The 21,744-nt window shown below is 42.5% G+C and overlaps 1 protein-coding gene across 1 annotated transcript in view; it reads right to left on the reverse strand.

Moving 5' to 3' along the window:
* Positions 1–21,744, reverse strand: part of LOC126419888 (pacifastin-like protease inhibitor cvp4) — a 103,257-nt gene that overhangs the window by 33,857 nt on the left and 47,656 nt on the right. The window contains exons 2-4 of the mRNA XM_050087149.1: positions 16,717–16,902; positions 11,196–11,345; positions 2,423–2,572 (exon numbers count right to left, since the gene is read on the reverse strand). Coding sequence (XP_049943106.1) covers positions 2,423–2,572; positions 11,196–11,345; positions 16,717–16,902 — 486 coding nt within the window. The remainder of the gene's footprint in view (positions 1–2,422; positions 2,573–11,195; positions 11,346–16,716; positions 16,903–21,744) is intronic.

The following is a 21,744-nucleotide window of genomic DNA, read 5'->3' on the forward strand; positions in this document are numbered from 1 at the left end:
TCAGTTAATTCAACGAAGCCCACAGACGAAAAAGTGAAAAACGATTCTAACTCTTTCATTCCTGTTGTCCCACATTTGATATCCTCTCTGTTTAGACCATGACCCGTTATTTTGCTGTCCAAATAGCAGAAGTTGTCTACTACTTTTAGTGATCCGTTTCCTAGTTCCGTTCCCTCATCAATAACTGATTCAATTTAACTACATTCCATTATCCTCGTTTCACTGTTGTTGACTGTTATCTTATAATCTCTTTTCAAGACACTGACCTTCTCTCAACTGCTCTTCCTAGTCCATTGCTGCCTGTGTTAGAACTGCAGTGTCGTCGGCAAAACTCGAAGTTTTATTTCTTCCCCACGAATTTCAGTTCCTTTTCCAAATTTCTCCTTGGTGTAACGCAAAAATGGTGAATGATCATGTGACATTTAATAATGTGAGTGGAAACAGAACACTAAAATCAAACGAAACCTTCAAGTATCTGGACGTTTATGGGCAGAGTGAATTAAGGTGGAGCAAGCACACAATCCTAGCTGCGAGGAAAGCAGATTTTTTTTCTTTATTTATTTTACTGAAGAATCCTATGGCACTATAATTAATGCAGAAAGGATTGGTTCAAATGGCTCTGAGCACTATGGGACTTAACTTCTAAGGTCATCAGTCCCCTAGAACTTAGAACTACTTAAACCTAACTAACCTAAGGACATCACACACATCCATGCCCGAGGCAGGATTCGAACCTGCGACCGTAGCGGTCGCGCGGTTCCGGACTGAAGCGCCTAGAACCGCTCGGCCACCCCGGCCGGCAAATGTTCAAATGTGTGTGAATCTTATGGGACTTAACTGCTAAGGTCATCAGTCCCTAAGCTTACACACTACTTAACCTAAATTATCCTAAGGACAAACACACACACCCATGCCCGAGGGAAGACTCGAACTCCGCCGGGACCAGCCGCACAGACCATGACTGCAGCGCCTTAGACCGGAGCGGAAAGGAGATAGCTTACAAATACCTTTCATGAGTACCATTTTGTTGTGACCCATTTGCTGTGTTCACTTTGCTGTCAATAGATCGAGCATTAAATAAGGAAATAAGGATGAGTGGTCACCCGGAGACATCATGATACAGTGGTATCTCTAACAATATTTGTTTATCTTGCAGAGTGTACAGTGATGTAAGTGTAATCAGAGCTGCAGTCGGACTCTGGGCTCAAGCCCACATGCTGCGAAGGAGTGTTGACGCCTCGCCAGGAAGTCTTTGAAGTCGCCGCCACAGGCCACTGCTACAGCCGTGTACTGTGATGGCAGCGGCAGTCAATACCACGGATCGACCAAGACTGCAGTAGACACTAAATGGTCGGCAACAGGGTGCACTGACATGCTTTACCTGGTCGATGGTGGCTTGCAGATGATCCACAGTGACCCAGTAGTGGAGGAGGGCTTGCTCCTCACCAATGTGTTCATACAAAATTACTGAGTACGCAGCAATGGCTGATGGGCGCCTCTCGAAGTTGACATCAGGAAAAAAGTATTAGGCTGACCATCATTGATCAACCTGCCGTGATTTCAGTGAAACTCAGTAGTAATTCTCTCTGGTTCTAGTGAGGTTGACAGAAGGGCAATCGGCCGCCTTGGCCGAGCAGTTCTTGGCGCATCAGTCCGGAACCGCGCTGCTGCTACGGTCGCAAGTTCGAATCCTGCCTCAGGCATGAATGTGTGTGATGTCCATACGTTAGTTAGGTTTAAGTAGTTCTATGTCTGGGGACTGATGACGTCAGATGTTAAGTCCTGTAGTGCTTAGAGTCATTTGAACCATTTGAACAGAAAGGCAGCCCAACAAAATTACTTACTAAGCTCTGAAACTCTCTCTTTAAAGGGCCAAGCCCACCCTTGTGTCGTGGTGTCTCTTAGTGTATGACCGCATTTATCCTAATTTATCTGAACTGCGAATACTTCTTGGCACCCTGTAGTGGTTGAATAATGTCTGGGTTGTCAAGCTCGCTTCTATTCTACCCATGTTTGACTTTGTAGTGGCGCCAAGGCAGGGAAGTACATAGTGCTACAGTGGCTTGATAACAAGCACAACTGCGCTTGCGTTTCTGTCAGCCCCACTTGTGGTCTAATTAATTGCCAGTACGTCTTGTTGACGAACTGATCGCCACATCAGCCCAGCGCTAACCCCCCGTACTCCCAGCTCGCGTGGCAGAACTTTTACAAAATCTTATGCTTCCACAATAACATTATAATTCTGGTGCGAAATAGAAAACCCCAAAGTGTATTCACAGAATAATCAAGTAGCATTCAAAGAAGGACTGTTGATACATCTTCGTTTCGACCTTCTCTTAATGAATGGGTTATCATGACGTTGAAATAAAAGCAATGACCACCATTAACAAGGAACGTAGAGACGAGTAGGCCAGGAACTTACCTCTCTGTGTGCCAGTGTTACACTCTAAGTTCGTGCAGACAGCGTTGGTGCCATTTCTATTGCAAAAACAAACGTTGCAGTCTTTGTTGTACGCTGTGTAGGGTTTACAATGCTGTGGTGAACGCTTAAATCGTTTTGGAGAACTGTGAGCTGTACGAAAGTAAGAGAGAAAGTAATCATTAGTAATAGTTCTTTGCCCCATACACGCATGCGCGCACACACATACATACATACACACACACACACACACACACACACACACACACACACAAACACACAGGCACGTTGTGATTACTTGCATTGCAAACGAATCCGTCTCCGGGCTTTCATTTAAATTCTAAGTATCCACTCGCAAGTGGTGCTGACATAAACCAAACGTCAATTTACAGTTCATTTTGATGTCACACAATGAGTCCATGTTACAGTTATATGAAAAGTTATTACATATTAAAGGGAGACACATGAAAGAAATTATTTAAAATTTTTCGCAGTCAAAAGTTAAGGAGAGATCTGTGTCCCGTTCTACACCTACATACATTTGCCTTTGTCATAAGTGTAGTTACCTATATGTGATTTGTAACTATACAACTATCAAAAGGTAACCGAGGCGCTCAAGGAACTTAAAGTGTAAAGTTTAGAGAAGAGGCAATGCTATACTCTCTAAACAGTGTTGGGGACAATTATAGAACTCGAATTTCAAGCTCTGCAACATGAAAGCTTCACTCATCACACACCTCATCTACAGGTCGCGCCAGTAGAGGAAGAGGGGAATGGGATGTATACCAAGGGGCACAGGGAAACACCTTTAACCAGTACTGTCAAAGGCGTCGTATAGTAACATACATTTTGTTGTTAATGCATACTTATTTTCTACCTTACATAAGCAATTTACGATTCATAGTAGCAACTTAAAACACATAGTAACTTGCAACTACCTGTTTCAAAACAATAAATCCAAAGAGATGGGAAATTTTTAGTATTCCTGCAGATTTATCTTGTTGAGCTGCATAAGGATGCCCTCTCTAAGGATCCTTTCTTGAGTGAAAAAAGTTGGTTTCACGCTCTAGCCACACTACATAACATCATCGGATAGAAAGCTGACAGTTGACAATTAATGATGTTTCTCCCATATGATTAATGTCAGCTCTTCATATACAACACACGACCGGACGTGGTATAGACCTGCTTAGCAGCGTACAGGGTAACCTCCACCACACACTGTACGGTGGCTTGCGGAGTATATATATAGATGTATACGGAGGTTGAGCGCTCAAGCAAGTAACATACCAAACTAATATCATAACGACATAGAGATCTCGTCATAATGATGACTGCACAAACTGCCTCAAGATGTTTCATATCGGACGCAACACTGTCTGTACAGTTACTGACACAGCAAAGAAAGAGAGTCTGAAGAGAGAAGTTTTGAAATCCCAAAGTGGCCAACTATGCTAAAACGACCAGAAACCTAGGACACATTTTCGTCCCTGCAGAAGGATAGCTTAGCTTGACAAGTCCAAATACCCGTAATTGTACACCTAGATTCGCAGTGTTGCAGCTAACCAGCACTGAAGCAGAAACTGTGATGTTTCATCCACAGCCCACTGAGGTGCGAACCCTCTAAGATGACACTTCCAACTAGATTTGAAAGACTCTGCTGCTGCTGCCTCATCCTGACCTACAGGGAGTTGATCAGCCAGGTAACAGTTGTTTTCCACCGCTACCACACACATACAGACAGAGTCTGGTACCGCAGGCCATTCTCTCACAGGAAAACTCAGGCATAATTCCTCACGACTACAGCTACTGAGTGCAGAGTGAGCTAGAGAAAACGACGCTGTTTTTAGTTTCGAATCATCTGTCTTTTGACTGCTTTAATGTGGTCCACCACGAATTCCTCTCCTGCGCCAATCTTTGCATCTCCGAGCAGTAATAGAAACTTACTTCCTTAATTATTTGTTGGACGTATTCCAATCTCTGTCTTTTTTTACAGTTCCTACCTCCACAGCTCTGTCCCTTTCCATGCAAGGCTGCCGGTGTGGACGAGCGGTTCTAGGCGGTTCAGCCTGGAACCGCGGGACCGCTACGGTCGCAGGTTCGAATCGTGCCTCGGGCATGGATGTGTGTGATTACCTTAGGTTAGTTAGGTTTAAGTAGTTCTAAGTTATAGCGGACTGATGACCTCGGATGTTTACTCCCATAGTGCTCAGAGCCATTTGAACCATTACCATGCAAGTTATTCCCTGATGCTTTAGCAGTTGTGCTATCATCCTGTAACTTCTTCTTGTCAATATTTTCCTCATATTCCTTTGCTAGCTGGCTCTGTAGAGAACCTCCTCATTCTTTACCCTATTATTCCACTTAATTTTCAACATTCTTGTGCAGAACCACATCTCAAATGCTTCTATTCTCTACTGTTCCGTTTACCCCACAGTGTATGCGTCACCGCCACACAATGCTGTGATCCCAACGTAAATTCTCAGAACTTTGTTCCTCAAATTATGACCTGTCTTTGACACTAGTAGACTTCTCTGGTTTATAAATGCGTGAAATGACGCTAACGTTGCATTAATATTTTCGGGTGTCTGACACATTCTCACCATCCAACTCTGCACGATGCTACCTAGCCCTACCCTATATAACCATAAGTGAAATTCATTTAAAATATGTAATTGAAGTGACAAGGAAGTAACAAGTGAATCTAGCAGTATTGTTCTGCACCACTCCAGGAAGTAAGTCGACTGTCACACAGCTATCAAATGTCCACTGAGATGCCAAAAGTCCTGGGCTAAACATATACAGACCGCGGTAGTAATCTGTACATAAGGTATACAACGCTGGTGCATTGGCAGAGCTGTCATTTGTCTCCAGATGACTCATCTGAAAAGGTTTCCGTTGTGATTATAACCTCATAACGGAAATTAACGGAATTTGAATGCGCAATGGTAGTAGGATCTAGATACTTGCGACATTCCATTCCGGAAATCCTTGGGGAACTCAACATTCCGAGATCCACAGTGTCAAGAGTGTGCTGAGAATACCAGATTTTAGGCATTACTTCTCACCACAGAGAGCGCAGTGGCCGACGGCCTTCATTCAACGACCGAGAGCAGGAAGTTTGTGTACAGTTGTCAGTACTGGCAGACAAGCAAGACAGCGCGAAATAAATGTGGTACGTATGACTAATGTTAATGGGCTATGGAAGCAGAGGACTGACGCGAGTGCCTTTGCTAACTGCACATCGCCTGCAGCGCTTCTCCTTGGGTTGCGACCATATCGGTTGGATCCTATATAAATAAAATACCGTGACCTGGTTAGATGAGTCCCGTTCAGTTGGTAAGAGACCATTGTAGGGCTCGAGTATGACGGAGACCCAACGAAGTCGTGGATCCTGGTTGTCAACATGGCACTGTATATGCTTGTGGTGGTCTCTTAATGGTGTGGGCTGTGTTTAAAATGAATGGGCTGGGTCCTCTGGTCCTACGGAACTGATCATGGATTAGAAATGGTTGTATTCAGCTACTTGAAGACCATTTCCAGCCCTTCATGGACTTCACGTACCCAAACAAACGTGGGATTTTTATGGATGAAAATGTGCCATAATACTGGGCTACCATTTTTCGCAACTGATTTGAGAAACATTCTGTACAGTTTGAACTAATTTCTTAGCCACCCAGATCGTTCGAAGTGGGTCGTAATCGAGAGATGAGCTGCTGTTCAAAATCCTGCAGCATATCACTTTTGCAATTATGATCTGCTATAGAACAGCGTGGCTCAGTACTTCTGCAGGGGCTTCCAACGAATTGTGGAGTCCACAGCCACGTGGAGGTGCTCCACAACCCTGGTCAAATGGAGGCCCGACACGATTTTAGGAGGTATCCCGTGACTTTTGTCACCTTGGTGTATTCTAAATTGCTGTCAGTTTTTATGGCAACAGGAAGAGTAACATTTTCCAGTCAATGTGTTTTTGAGCAACACTGCCAGCTGCCAAGAGCCATCAATTATACAAAGGGCTGAAATATAAAAAGTATAAGCAAATAGGTACGAGCCAGTGAGATACTGAAAATTAAGAGCAGAGTAATCAGTTGCATAGCCCATCTTTTCACTACGAGTCATGACCATTTCTCTAACCATCTCCAAGTTGAGAGAATTATCATAAGGAAAATATTGAGGAGTAATTTTGAGAATAGACTGCTAAGCTATATTTGTAACGAATTATTGCCAACAAGGCCCTAAATAAAAATGTATTTTAAAGAATGTTGCTTAGAGTCACGTTTACACACAGTGGCCACAGCAACATCTGGAGACGATAATTTGACGATAGAGCTGTGCAGATAACATTGGAAAATTTGGAGCCTGATCAGATATTTGTGATTCATTATGTTAGACCACCAGGATTTCTAAACAGTGGTCATCGGCAGTAGGTTCTGAATTCAAACTTCATTTCTGCCATTGATACAATTGCTCAAATGCACGTATGAAGTATCAGCATTCTTGTGTCTCATACACAATACAGTTCCATCACATCTTACTTAATCACAGCAGTAAGCCATATGATTACACCATCCTGCAGACTATTTCATTTCTTTTGCAATAGGCGGTAACACATTTTAAGGGCGATAAACAAGAGTAACAAATTCTCACACACTCATAGATTAGCTATTCTCTATCATCCAGGCTACCCTGTGGATTTCGTAATGCCTCGAGGGGTCTACATAGCATTATAGACTGCAATCCTCGACTGCGCCGTCGGTGTCCTACGTAACACATCGTGCACATGTGTGTGATTAACGATAAGGAATGCGCCGATGATTGGAGGTACACGTTTATGCCACCTGGTAACTGAATAACACAACAAAGAAATTCACTGCTAGGAACCGTTGGGCGGCAGTGTGCCTTAAGAATCGTAACTACAAAGATGGCTGTTTGTCAAAGATATATAGATAAGATGTATTTGTATTAATAATGTTCAATGTATTTTGATGTAATCATGAGTAAATAATTCAATGTTTCTTAACAATAACCGTAAATTTTTGTGCGTAGGTTCATTTGAGAGAGGGTTTATAATTATTTACTGTTATTTGGATATATGTTGTGGGTACATGCATTTGGATAATGATCCTGGGATAAATAAGGAGTTTTTTCAATTGAGGATATTTGCACGTGATTAATCTAAACTTTTACGAAGATCAAATAAGGCTACATACTGCCGGCAACCGGTTACATTTTCATTGGTATTAATAAGTACTTCCAAGTAATTATAGTATAGTGTGGTATTACGGTGACTTCCCCCTCCTGTTTATTTATCTAATTACCTTAGGATACACACTGTTTACTTTCTATAGGTAAAGTGAATCAAACATTACCAAGAATTCTAATGGGTTTCATGTTCTCAAAGTATCAATACAAAAGTGAAACTTCCTGGCAGATTAAAATCTGTGCGCCGGACCGAGACTCGAACCCACTCTTAACACAAAACTGTTGGAAAGTAGAGTAGTGAAAGGAGGGTAGGCATTGCGGTTTGTCAGTTGTTATGCTTCCGCCCACAGGAACATAACATAAATTCTTGTAGACTTTCTGCACTCGATAATATTTTGGATAATTCCTGATGATCTCTAATGTCTGAACCTGCCACACTACCGAAATTAATTACCATGTGCTGTGACTCTTACCGCGAGGACATCTTCTCTACCTTCGACGAGGAATAACAGCCTCCTCTTCATCCCGCAGATTCAATGAGACCCCTAAATTTAGTTTATGTTTATGCATTTGTGGAAAACGATGTACCTGCAGTTTCACTGGCATGTTTCTTCACCTATGGTCCTTCGCCCCTACGAGCAATACTCTCCAAAAGCTATGTTATTGCAATAGCTAATGTAACTCCCTAACAGGAAATATTACAATCGTTCTCTTGACGTCACGAGAAACTACCACATCAACGAAGACCTGCAGGAAGAGCTGCATCTCATCACTAATGTCTGTAGGCAGGTGGGTGCATCTAGCTTGTGTAACCTCAGCTCCCAGCTCGTTGAGATATCCGATGTTCTGACAAGTCGTCACCGCAGGAACAGAAATTATTTTCCATCTATGAACAATAAACTGAAAGGGATGAGTTGTTCCTCCACCGTCTTGATCCTATACGTTCGTAAACGAAATTTTGCAAATTACCTCTGCTTTCCCACAGCAGCAAACTACGACTGCTCACACACTGTACTTAACGAATGATACCAAGGACCTCAACCCAGTTTTTCAGTTCTGTATGTCACAAGGCAAACTATTAGTCAATCGCTATGAGATTTTGACCCAAAAGCAAGAAGTAACTTGTAGTTAAACCTCTTCACACACAGTTAAAAAGCTTCGGAATTCCAGTGTCATGAAAATTTTTCTGCCATTTTCAGTTAATTCAACGGAGCCTACAGATGAAGAAGTGAAAAACAATCCTAATCTTTTCGTTTCTGCTGTCCCACATTTTATATCCTCTCTGTTCCGACCATCATCATTTATTTTGCTCTCCAAATAGTAAAAGTTGTCTACTACTTTTAGTGATCCGTTTCCTAGTCCAGTTCACTCATCAATGACTGATTCAATTTAACTACATTCCATTATCCTCGTTTCACTGTTGTTGACTGTTATCTTATAATCTCTTTTCAAGACACTGACCTTCTCTCAACTGCTCTTCCTAGTCCATTGCTGCCTGTGTTAGAACTGCAGTGTCGTCGGCAAAACTCGAAGTTTTATTTCTTCCCCACGAATTTCAGTTCCTTTTCCAAATTTCTCCTTGCTGTAACGCAAGAATGGTGAATGATCCTGTGACATTTAATAATGTGAGTGGAAACAGAACACTAAAATCAATCGAAACCTTCAAGTATCAGGATGTTTATGGACAGAGTGGATTAAGGTGGAGCAAGCACACAATCCTAGTTGCGAGGAAAGCAGATTTTTTTTTTATTTATTTTACTGAAGAATCCTATGGCACTGTAATTAATGCAGAAAGGATTGGTTCAAATGGCTCTGAGCACTATGGGACTTAACTTCTAAGGTCATCAGTACCCTAGATCTTAGAACTACTTAAACCTAACTAACCTAAGGACATCACACACATCCATGCCCGAGGCAGGATTCGAACCTGCGACCGTAGCGGTCGCGCGGTTCCGGACTGAAGCGCCTAGAACCGCTCGGCCACCCTGGCCGGCAAATGTTCAAATGTGTGTGAATCTTATGGGACTTAACTGCTAAGGTCATCAGTCCCTAAGCTTAAACACTACTTAACCTAAATTATCCTAAGGACAAACACACACATCCATTCCCGAGGGAAGACTCGAACTCCGCCGGGACCAGCTGCACAGACCATGACTGCAGCGCCTTAGACCGCTCCGCTAATCCTGTGCGCCAAAGCAGAAAGGAGGTAGCTTACAAATACCTTTCATGAGTACCATTTTGTTGCGACCCATTTGCTGTGGTCACTTTGCTGTCAGTAGATCGAGCATTAAATAAGGAAATAAGAATGAGTGGTCCAGTGCACACCCGGAGACATGATGATACAGTGGTATCTCTAATAATATTTGTTTATCTTGCAGAGTGTACAGTGATGTAAGTGTATTTAGAGCTGCAGTCGGACTCTGGGCTCAAGCCCACATGCCGCGAAAGAGTGTTGACGCCTCGCCAGGAAGTCTTGGAAGTCGCCGCCACAGGCCAGTGCTACATCCGTGTACTGTGCTGGCAGCGGCAGTCGCCCCAGGGAGGCGTTGCCCATCTAGGCGTTCTGCAGTGACCTTGCATGACTCCCTCCTCAGCAGTCCTGAAGACTGCCCGTCATACCATCAGGTGGAAATTCTGACTGTAGTCCAGCATGTCAGCTGTCGTGGCGACTAGGCCTCAGTCAATACCACTGATCGACCAAGACTGCAGCCGACACTTCAAGGTCGGCAACAGGCTCCAGAGACATGATTCACCCGGTCGACGGTGGCTTGCAAATGATCCACAGTGACCCAGTAGTGGAGGAGGGCCGGCTCCACATCAGTGTGCTCATCCACAACTACTCAATGCGCAGCAATGCCTCTCGAAGTTGACATCAGCAAGAAAGTATTAGGCTGACTATTATTGATCAACCTCTCGTGTTTCCACTGAAACTCGGTAGTAAACCTTCTGGTTCTAGGGAGACTGACAGAAAAGCAGCACAACAAAATGAGTTACCGAGCTCTAAAAGTCTAGCTATTTAAGGGGCCTAGCCCACCCTTGTGTCGTGGTGTCTCTGAGTGTATAAGCGCATTTATCGTAATTTATCTGAACTGCGAATTCTCCTTGGTGCCCTGTGTTGGTTGTATAATGTCTGGGTTGTCAAGCTCGCTTCTATTCTACCCATGTTTGACTTTGTAGTGGCGCCAAGGCAGGGAAGTACATAGTGCTACAGTTGCTTGATAACTAGCACAACAGCGCTTGCGTTTCTGTCAGCCCCACTTGTTGTCTACTTAATTGTCAGTACGTCTTGTTGACGAACTGATCGCCACATCAGCCCAGCGCTAACCCTCTGTATTTCGATCTCGCATGGCATAACTTTTACAAAAGCTTAACCTTCCACAGTAAAATTATTATTGTGGTGCGAAATAGAAAGCCCCAAAGTGTATTCACAGAATAATCAAGTAGTATTCAAAGAAGGACTGTTGATACATCTTCGTTTCGACCTTCTCTTAAAGAATGGGTTATCATGACGTAGAAATCAAAGCAATGACCACTATTAACAAGGTACATAGAGACGAGTAGACCAGGAACTTACCTCTCTGTGTGCCAGTGTTACACTCTAAATTCGTGCAGACAGCGTTGGTGCCATTTCTATTGCAAAAACAAACGTTGCAGTCTTTTTTATACGCTGTGTAGGGTTTACAATGCTGTGGTGAACGCTTAATTCGTTTTGGAGCACTGTGAGCTGTACGAAAGTAAGAGAGAAAGTAATCATTAGTAATAGTTCTTTTGCCCCATACACGCATGCGCGCACACACATACATACATACACACACACACACACACGCACACACAAACACACAGGCACGTTGTGATTACTTGCATTGCAAACGAATCGGTCTCCAGGCTTTCACTTAAATTCTAAGTATTCACTCGCAAGTGGTGCTGACATAAACCAAACGTCAATTTACAGTTCATTCTGATGTCACACAATGAGTCCATGTTACAGTTATTTGAAAAGTTATTACATATTAAAGGGAGACACATGAAAGAAATTATTTAAACTCTTTTGCAGTCAAAAGTTAAGGAGAGATTTGTGTCCCGTTCTACACCTACATACGTTTGCCTTTGTCATAAGTGTAGTTACCTATATATGATTTGTAACTATACAACTATCAAAAGGTAACCGAGGTGCTCAAGGAACTTAAAATGTAAAGTTCAGAGAAGAGGCGATGCTATACTCTCTAAACACTGTTGGGGACAGTTATAGAACTGGAATTTCAAGCTGGGCGACATCAAAACTTCATTCAGCATACACCTCATCTAGAGGTCGCGACAGTAGAGGAAGAGGGAAATGGGATGTATACCAAGGGGCACACGGAAACACCTTTAACCTGTACTGTCAAAGGCGTCGTATAGTAATACACATTTTGTTGTAAACGCATACTTATTTTGTACTTTACATAAACAATTTACGATTCATAGTAGCAACTTAAAACACATTGTAACTGCCAAACTACCTGTTTCAAAACAATAATTACAAATAGATTAGGAGTTATTAGTATTCTTGTAGATTTATCTTGTTTAGCTGCATAACGAATGAAGTGGGTTTCACGCTCTAGCGAACCTACATAACATCATCGGATACAAATCTGACAGTTGACAATCAATGATGTTTCTCCCATATGATTGAACGTCAGCTCTTCATATACAACACACGACCAAGACATTATGTAGACCTGCTTAACAGCGTGTTGGTCCACGTTTGGAATGCAATGCAGCATCGATTCCGTGTGGTATGACGTTAGGGGACGGTTTGGGGTGCCACTTCTTTTCATAGCAGGAGCGATGTTGTTGCCGTCTGCGATTCCCTCACAGCACAACGGTACATCGACGATCTTGTATGTCTCTGATTTTGCCCATTGTGGAAAGCCAAACTGGGCTTACATTTCAGCGCGATAATTCCCCCTCTCTCCACAAACGGCGAAACCTCACTTTGGCCATCCAGGCACCAGATCTCTCTCCTATTGTGAACATTTGGAGCATTAAGGGCAGGGCTATCCTACCTCGTGATTTTGACAGTCCAACACTCCAATTGGACAGAATTTGGTTCAAGATCCCACAGGAGGATATCCAATAACAATATTATTCAATGCCAATCCCAGTAACTGATTGCACCCGGGTCAGTGGTAAATCAACATTTTACTGGGTTGATCAGTTTATGAAATTCTCTCTCTTGCATAGCTCTCCAATTTTTCTGAAACTGTAATGATTTATCTGTCTGTACATGTACATCTCATGTACCGGTTTTCATCCCATTTGGATAATTCCTTGGGGGTGCGTCATTTTTAAAAAAGAAGGCTGGGAGACAAGGCGAATGGGTCACAGATTATGGTGTATGTGGATCTGAGATCCAAGATGTATGTATCCCTTACTACAACAACAATCACCTAATGGGAGCAACATGCAGCCTCAACGGCTTTCATGACTTATGATTACATTTCTCCACAACAGATGAGTAGTGTCGCCACGTAGTGAATGTTTGGTAGGAATTAAATATTTCTGATTTAAAACGGTGTGTACACTTACACAGGGACATGAATGTACGACTACTTGTCCATATTTTCGCGAAATTCTGGACTGCATGTATGACCACATTCAACCTGGGTCCAGGTTCGGCTGGGTTGTTTGGGGGAAGAGACCAAACTGCGCGGCCATCGGTCTCATTGGATTAGGGGAAATCACGGAAAACCTAAAACAGGATGGCCGGACGCGGGATTGAAACGTCGTCCTGCCGAATGCGAGTCCAGTGTGCTAACCACTGCGCCATCTCGCTCGGTAGCCTGGATCCAGCATTCTATTACCCCACACCAGTGCTTTCATGGGATGCAATGTTGAAACTAACATGAGTCAACATCGAATTACTCATAATGTCAACAGGCTGTTCTCTTTTGGGCGTAGGATCCACTGGGGACTTTGCCAATGTGTGCATATGCACACCAAGCCGAATAACCTGTGAAACGGTGGACAGGTCAAAGAATCTGAGGATGTGAGTTATATCGTGCTCTCTGATGTTAATAACTAAATTTGATACATTTTTCAACAATAATAACCTGGTGAAAATTTTGTATGGCTATCCAATGAGGGCATCCGCAGATTAGATGACTCAAAGTGAGGCAGCAGATTCGGGTGAAGAATATGTCATCTAGGCAGACCTAGCAGATCCTGCTAGTTTGCATCCAATGGTTCGATCCACAAACTGATAACGAAGCTGGTAGGAGGGGGAGGAGCGGTAAATCGAGATAATCCTCTATAGAAACCTCATCAGTGTCTCAGTTCAGAAATGAAACTGATTAGAGTCATCCTCTTTATCTTCCTCATGCAGTCATGCTCGTTGTGGAGCATATACATTTATTAATATCAAAAACAGGACTCTCGTGTCGTGTAACTTAGAGAACGAGTTTTTAAGTTAATGAATAATGCTGCTTTTGCGAAAACTATGGAGAATTTGACAAACATTCACGAAATTCATGTAGTTTCACAATGGTAGGGGCGCTGTAGTGTACAAGATTGGTTATCAGGCCAAATTTTAAATGGGCAACAATTTTCAATCAAAGATTTGTCGCTGTGCAAAACCAAACTTCGCTAATCCCAAGTTACCTTATATGGATACATTTACGTGATCCATACTGAGTAATTAGGAACAATCATAAAGAATTCGACATCTTGGAATATGTAGCCAATTAGCTTATGGTATTATACTTCAAAACGAAAGGTTATCGACCTGCTGGGAGGCAAGGCGAATGGGTCACAGATTATGGTGTTTGTGGATCTGAGATCCAAGATGTATGTATCCCTTACTACAACAGCAATCACCTAAAGGCAGCAACATGCAGCCTCAGCGGCTCTCATGGCTTATGATTACTTGTAGTGCCTGCGACCTGATGTGGCTTCTTCTTCTGCACATACAGTGCAACAAGTAAGCATTTGATCATGAGTCAATGAAATGCGTACTGTATCACGACCTAAAATCGATATGATGACAAATGATGCATCTGTGCAGATGGGACTGAGACTCTGCATTCTCACACTACTCGCTTGAGTGACTGAGTGTGTGAATGATTACTTATTAGTAAATAGCTGATGTGTCTGTAGGTGTATGTTGAATAGTTGTATGAATTGTTTGTCATAGTGTATAGAAAATTGTGTATGGTGTTGCCTGGATACCATGTGTGCATTTAAATTGAATATGTAATGTATGTACTATGTACACAATAGGGTGTGTGTGTGTTTGTGTGTGCATGTACATATGTACATTGTATGTAGTTCATTTCCTCACCTGCTGTAGCTGTCCCAGTGTTATTACTGTGTATTGGCCGTGGGATTACCCTTTTGCCATTTGTCGGTTGACAGGCAGTGCTCTGGTTGTCAGAGAGTGTAGCGCCAAGTACAGTTGTGCATTGTCGATCTACACAACATTGGTAATCCTGGTTCCTACTGGCATCAGGTGAAAATGGTCATTCTAGCACACTGAAAGTTAAAGTTTCTGATGTTGCTTCCTGGAAATAAATGTACTCAAACCTATCCCTGTTGAATTAAATTTTAATTTTTTTTCGATGTTCATGAACAGCTATAATAAACACTTTGTGACAACCCAGTAACATGGTGGGTGGAGGGGGGTTTGTCTGACCGTTGAATAGATACGCAATCTTTAAGAAGTTGTCATGTAACTGACACCACTCATATAATGAAAGTATAAAATTCTTGCTGCTAACTTGAGGATGTTCCATCACTTTCAGAGTGTTGAACTCACGACATGAGAATATGCATGCAACTACACACTCACTCGTAATCACAATTAGTCTGCATGTAACTTTGAACGGAGAGACTTTAATACGTGATGCATGCTATTGTGACTACACAGGTGGTGTCTGCAGTGCCTGTGATAGTAAGAACTCATGGTGATAAAAGAAGAGTTCCATTATGTTGTTGTGCGATACCGGTATGTTGTTGGTGGACCATCGCTGCTGCCACACTGAAGGCTCGAAGTTGGACGAAACAGGTGGTGGAAATATGTCTAGTAAATCATGTACGTGCTGCGGAAAATCGAATGGCTCCAACAAATCGTTCTGGCTGACTGCATCATCATCAGTAGTCCACACCAGAAAAAATAGTGCTGAATGATAAATAATAATAATAATAATAATATTAATAACAGTCATCCTCTTTTTATTCTCCTTGGAGAGGTGAATGAATTCTTGAACTTCGTGGTCGTATGGTTGTTCGAGGGAGGTGCAGACTACGAATGATAAGTCCCCTCTCATGATGCTAGGGACCCCAAGGGGGGTAGTGGTGGATGGGCCCAGAGTGTGGGATCAATAGCAGCACACAGCACCAGTGAGCGAAAGAGGATGGCACTTTTGGGTCACAAATCATCTTCATTAAAATGACAATTGTCACACTAGATTAAAAAACACTTGAGTAAACTACCCTGTGACGATCTTGGCTACAAATTATGATAATTATAATGACAGCTGTAGCCCAGTAATTTCATTCTAAATAAACAAAACAAGAGCCCAAGTGAGTAATTAGTTTGCATATGGGTCATTAAATTGGGCTAGGGTAGCTGGCCAGTTTGTTTATTTAATGGCACGAATGTCCCCCATTTCGCCAGAACACGTCTAACCCCCAACTCATACTTTCATAAGGTCTAAGTCATAATGTAAAACCCATCAAATGTGGGCTCCAGCTGAAAACGACAAATGCAATACTGCGTCTCAGAAATTTTGCTTGTGACATAGAGAGCGTTTTTATATCTTATGTGTTTCAACCTTTCGTAACTCGTGGCAAAAACATCGAAGAACGTATTTTGTGTGTCGCGCGAAGCAATAGGTCACCAGCATGAAGTAACGGGTAGTGACGTCTCTAAAATCGTACAGGTCCGAATCAACGTTAGTCACCTCCAGAGAAACGCTCTTTCAGTGTCCTCCGCAAAACCAGAACACATTACAGCGCCAGACAGTAAGTTACTGCGCACCTGATAGGCTATTTGTATCATATGTGATCTAGATACTGCTTGCAGTTAACGTTTAACTAAAAAAAAGATGGTTACTCACTTCTTCCTGAATCCGTGCAAGGCCAGTTCGTGCACACGGGACCGATGTCTTCATGCTCGCAAACGCAGTAGTTACAACCTTCCGAGAAAACTGTTGGTGACGAGCTGCACTTCACTTTCTTAGTCACCAAGGGAATGCTCCTCATCATAGGTTTGGCAAACACAAAGCGTTCCAGAGGGCCCGACCCTGTAGAAGAAAAAAAAACATGGTTGTTACACACGTACCTTTATCAATTTATTTATTCGCCTGAGTCTGGAAAGCGAATGGAGAGTTATAAGAAAGTTGGTACGTCTGCCAAATATCTACAAAACAGTGGTTCCTTTTGTTACGTTTACCGGAGCCTACAACGTTTCTATTAGAAAACAGTCTTGCCAATAAATAAACATGTCTTCACGGAATACTACACATGAAAAACATAACTCCCTTTATTCACACATATTATCGTGCTAACAGTAGATGTCAGTGAACAGATGGTTTCTGTCTTAACGTATTTCCGATGGGCATTCGATACTGTACCACATTACCGGCCAACAGCCAAAATATCAAGTCTCTTCCGATGTCGTCGGGTGAACCGATGAATTTCTTATGAATATAAAACTGTGTGAATTTTTAACGTAATGCCTCATCCGGCGTGCGAAAGGAAGCATGAAACGATTTATTTTGTTCCTGACTAAGTGCACAGAGAGATGGTATTACTAAACGATCCTAATAAAATGCAGAATGAGTTGAGGAGAATTTCCGGTTTGCATGATAGCTGGCAGCTGTCTACAATTTGTGTGCATATGCTATATAAGAAGCCGATAGTACACCATTACATGATTAATGGCGAAAATCCCCTAGTCAGTCACTCGTTGACCACGATGGCACCGAAACAGAGGACGACCGAAGAAAGGCAGAAATACTGAATTCAGTGTTCCGAAACTGTTTCACTGCGGAAAATCGTAACACGGTCCCTGACTTCAGCCGTCGCACGGACGCCAAAATGGAAAATATTGAAATAAACGATATCGGAATTGAAAAACAACTGCTATCACTTAGTAGCGGAAAAGCATCCGGACCAGACGAGATACCCTTAAGATTCTACAGTGATTATGCTAAAGAACTTGCCCCCTTTCTATCAGCAATTTATCGTAGATCGCTGGAAGAACGTAAAGTACCTAGCGACTGGAAGAAAGCGCAGGTCGTTCCCATTTTCAAGAAGGGTCATAAATCAGATGCGAATGATTATAGGCCTATTTCGCTTACGTCAATCTGTTGTAGAATAATGGAACATGTTTTGTGTTCTCGTATTATGACGTTCTTAGATAATACAAATCTCCTTCATCATAACCAACATGGATTCCGCAAACAGAGATCATGTGAAACTCAGCTCGCCCTATTTGTCCAAGAAATTCACAGTGCCGTAGACACTGGCGAGCAGATTGATGCCGTATTCCTGGACTTCAGGAAGGCATTTGATACGGTTCCGCACTTACGTTTAGTGAAAAAAATACGAGCTTACGGAATATCGGACCAGGTTTGTGATTGGATTCAGGATTTCCTAGAAGAAAGAACACAACATGTCATTCTTAACGGTTCAAAATCTGCAGATGTAGAGGTAATTTCGGGAGTACCGCAGGGAAGCGTGATAGGACCTTTATTGTTTACAATATACATAAATGACTTAGTTGACAACATCGGTAGCTCCGTGAGGCTATTTGCAGATGACACGGTTGTCTACAAGAAAGTAGCAACATCAGAAGACTCGTACGTATTCCAGGAGGACCTGCAGAGGATTAATGCATGGTGCGACAGCTGGCAGCTTTCCCTAAACGTAGATAAATGTAATATAATGCGCATACATAGGGGCAGAAATCCATTCCAGTACGATTATGCCATAGGTGGTAAATCATTGGAAGCGGTAACGACCGTAAAATACTTAGGAGTTACTATCCGGAGCGATCTGAAGTGGAATGATCACATAAAACAAATAGTGGGAAAAGCAGGCGCCAGGTTGAGATTCATAGGAAGAATTCTAAGAAAATGTGACTCATCGACGAAAGAAGTAGCTTACAAAACGCTTGTTCGTCCGATTCTTGAGTATTTCTCATCAGTATGGGACCCTTACCAGGTTGGATTAATAGAAGAGATAGACATGATCCAGCGAAAAGCAGCGCGATTCGTCATGGGGACATTTAGTCAGCGCGAGAGCGTTACGGAGATGCTGAACAAGCTCCAGTGGCGGACACTTCAAGAAAGGCGTTACGCAATACGGAGAGGTTTATTATCGAAATTACGAGAGAGCACATTCCGGGAAGAGATGGGCAACATATTACTACCGCCCACATATATCTCGCGTAATGATCACAACGAAAAGATCCGAGAAATTAGAGCAAATACGGAGACTTACAAGCAGTCGTTCTTTCCACGCACAATTCGTGAATGGAACAGGGAAGGGGGGATCAGATAGTGGTACAATAAGTACCCTCCGCCACACACCGTAAGGTGGCTCGCGGAGTATAGATGTAGATGTAGATGTAGATCTCTAGCACGTCACAACATTTTAATATTTATTATTTAATGTTTATAGGTAACAGTGAAGTGGTGTGATGTAGGATGAAAAGGTAAGATGAGCTGTATTGAGGACCAATATATGGCGTAGATTATTTTGGAATTGTGTGGTGCATCTGAAAATTGCAAACACGGAGCAAGTGTGAACAATTCTATGGCGCTATTGTTGTATAAGGAGTGTTTATCAAGTAAGATGGCAGCATACGATGAACGAGATGCTGCCACGGGAATGTAATATTAACGAGAGTTCAACAGAGATGACCAAATGTTCAAATGTGTGTGAAATCTTATGGGACTTAACTGCTAAGGTCATCAGTCCCTAAGCTTACACACTACTTAACCTAAATTATCCTAAGGACAAACAGACACACCCATGCCCGAGGGAGGGCTCGAACCTCCGCCGAGACCATCCGCACAGTCCATGTCTGCAGCTTCCGAGACCGCTCGGCTAATCCCGCACGGCAACAGAGATAACCAAAGAAAGTAAATGAGAACGTTGGTAGAAAGCCGACAGTGTTGTCGTGACATGTTGTTATGCCAATTTAGAAAATGTTTATTCAGGATGATTTTTTTTAAATTCTTTGTCGGATGACCAGAGTCATGTAGAAGTTTTTGAAAGAAATTTCCGCCATTCGACTGTAAATTTTTATTCATTTATCACGATTTCGGCATTGCAGCCATTCTCAAGTGCTTACTGAGGCCTCGGAGAATGTCCGACCCTCTTAAATGACGTGTCAGCATCGGAATAACGTTTATCAGGTCTTAAAAAAAGTCGTCACATTAAAGGATATAAATTGCCTTCTTATCAAATATGCAATAAATTTGGCTGCAGCTCTAATTGTGCAGAGCAAATAAACATTAACGAACTGTAATGCCCGTTTGGCAATCAATACGCTATAGTGACGCCATGTTATGGAAAGAGATTTACCTACATTGCAAAATGTCGTCTATTTGTATGCGCAGCGCAGTACGTTACTTTTGTTTATGTCCAGGGGCAACTTAAAAAACTTGCTCCAGTCATCGGTCCTCGTCCGGTCTTCTATTTCGGTGCACCTTCATATGGACTGGGACACTCAGATGTTTAGGACGGGTGGTAGGGACAGAGCATCGAGTGACATTATACTGAGTGCACTATCTGAAAATTACCTCTACAAATTAAACAGAGAACCCACTCGTGGAGATAACATCTTGGACCTACTGATAAAAAACAGACCCGAACTTTTCGACTCTATAAGGGTAGAACAGGGAATCAGTGACCATAAGGCCGTTGCAGCATCTCTAAATAAGGAAGTAAATAGGAATATTAAAAAAGGAAGGAAGGTTTATTGTTCAGCAAGGGTAATAGGAGGCAGATTTCAGACTACCAAACATGAAAATGAAAGTTTCTGTTCCGACACTGACAATGTTGAGTGTTTATGGAAAAAGTTCAAGGCAATCGTAAAACGCGTTTTAGACAGGTACGTGCCGAGTAAAACTGTGAGCGACGGGAAAAACCCAGCGTGGTTCAAAAACAAAGTTAGTAAATTACTGGAAAAGCAAAGAGAGCTTCACTGCAAATTTGAACGCAGCCAAAACCTCTCAGACAATCAGAAGCTAAACGATGTCAAAGTTAGCGTAAGGAGGGCTATGCGTGAAGCGTTCAATGAATTTGAAAATAAAATTCTATGTACCGACTTGACAGAAAATCCTAGGAAGTTCCGGTCTTACGTTAAATCAGTAAGTGGATCGAAACAGCGTATCCAGACACTCTGGGATGATAATGACATTGAAACAGAGGATGACACGCGTAAAGCTGAAATACTAAACACCTTTTTCAAAAGCTGTTTCAAAAAGGAAGACTGCACTGCTGTTCCTTCTCTAAATCCTTGCACAAATGAAAAAATGGCTGACATCGAAATAAGTGTCCAAGGAATAGAAGAGCAACTGAAATCACTCAACAGAGGAAAGTCCTCTGGACCTGACGGGATACCAATTCCATTCTACATAGAGTACTTGAAAGAACTTGTCCCCATTCTAACAGCCGTGTAGCGCAAGTCTATAGAGGAACGGAAGGTTCCAAATGATTGGAAAAGAGCACAGGTAGTTCCAGTTTTCAAGAAAGGTCGTCGAGCAGATGCGCACAACTATAGGCATATATTATAACACCAGCTGTGTGCATGGATTGAAGAGTTTTTAGCAAACGGAACACAGCATGTTGTTCTCACTGGAGAGACGTCTATTGACGATAAAGTAACCTCTGGCGTGTCACAGGGGAGTGTTATGGGACCATTGCTTTTCACAATATATATATATATATATATATATGTGTGTGTGTGTGTGTGTGTGTGTGTGTGTGTGTGTGTGTGTGTCTTGGGGCTTATGGGCGCTCAACGTCGGGGTCATCAGCGCCCTGACACAAATTAAAAGGAACGAATCTGGACAGACCTAGTAGATATTGTCGGAAGTTCCACGCGGCTTTTCGCGGATGATGCTGTAGTA

Source organism: Schistocerca serialis, chromosome 9 (assembly GCF_023864345.2).
Source record: "Schistocerca serialis cubense isolate TAMUIC-IGC-003099 chromosome 9, iqSchSeri2.2, whole genome shotgun sequence".
Taxonomy (NCBI): domain Eukaryota; kingdom Metazoa; phylum Arthropoda; class Insecta; order Orthoptera; family Acrididae; genus Schistocerca; species Schistocerca serialis.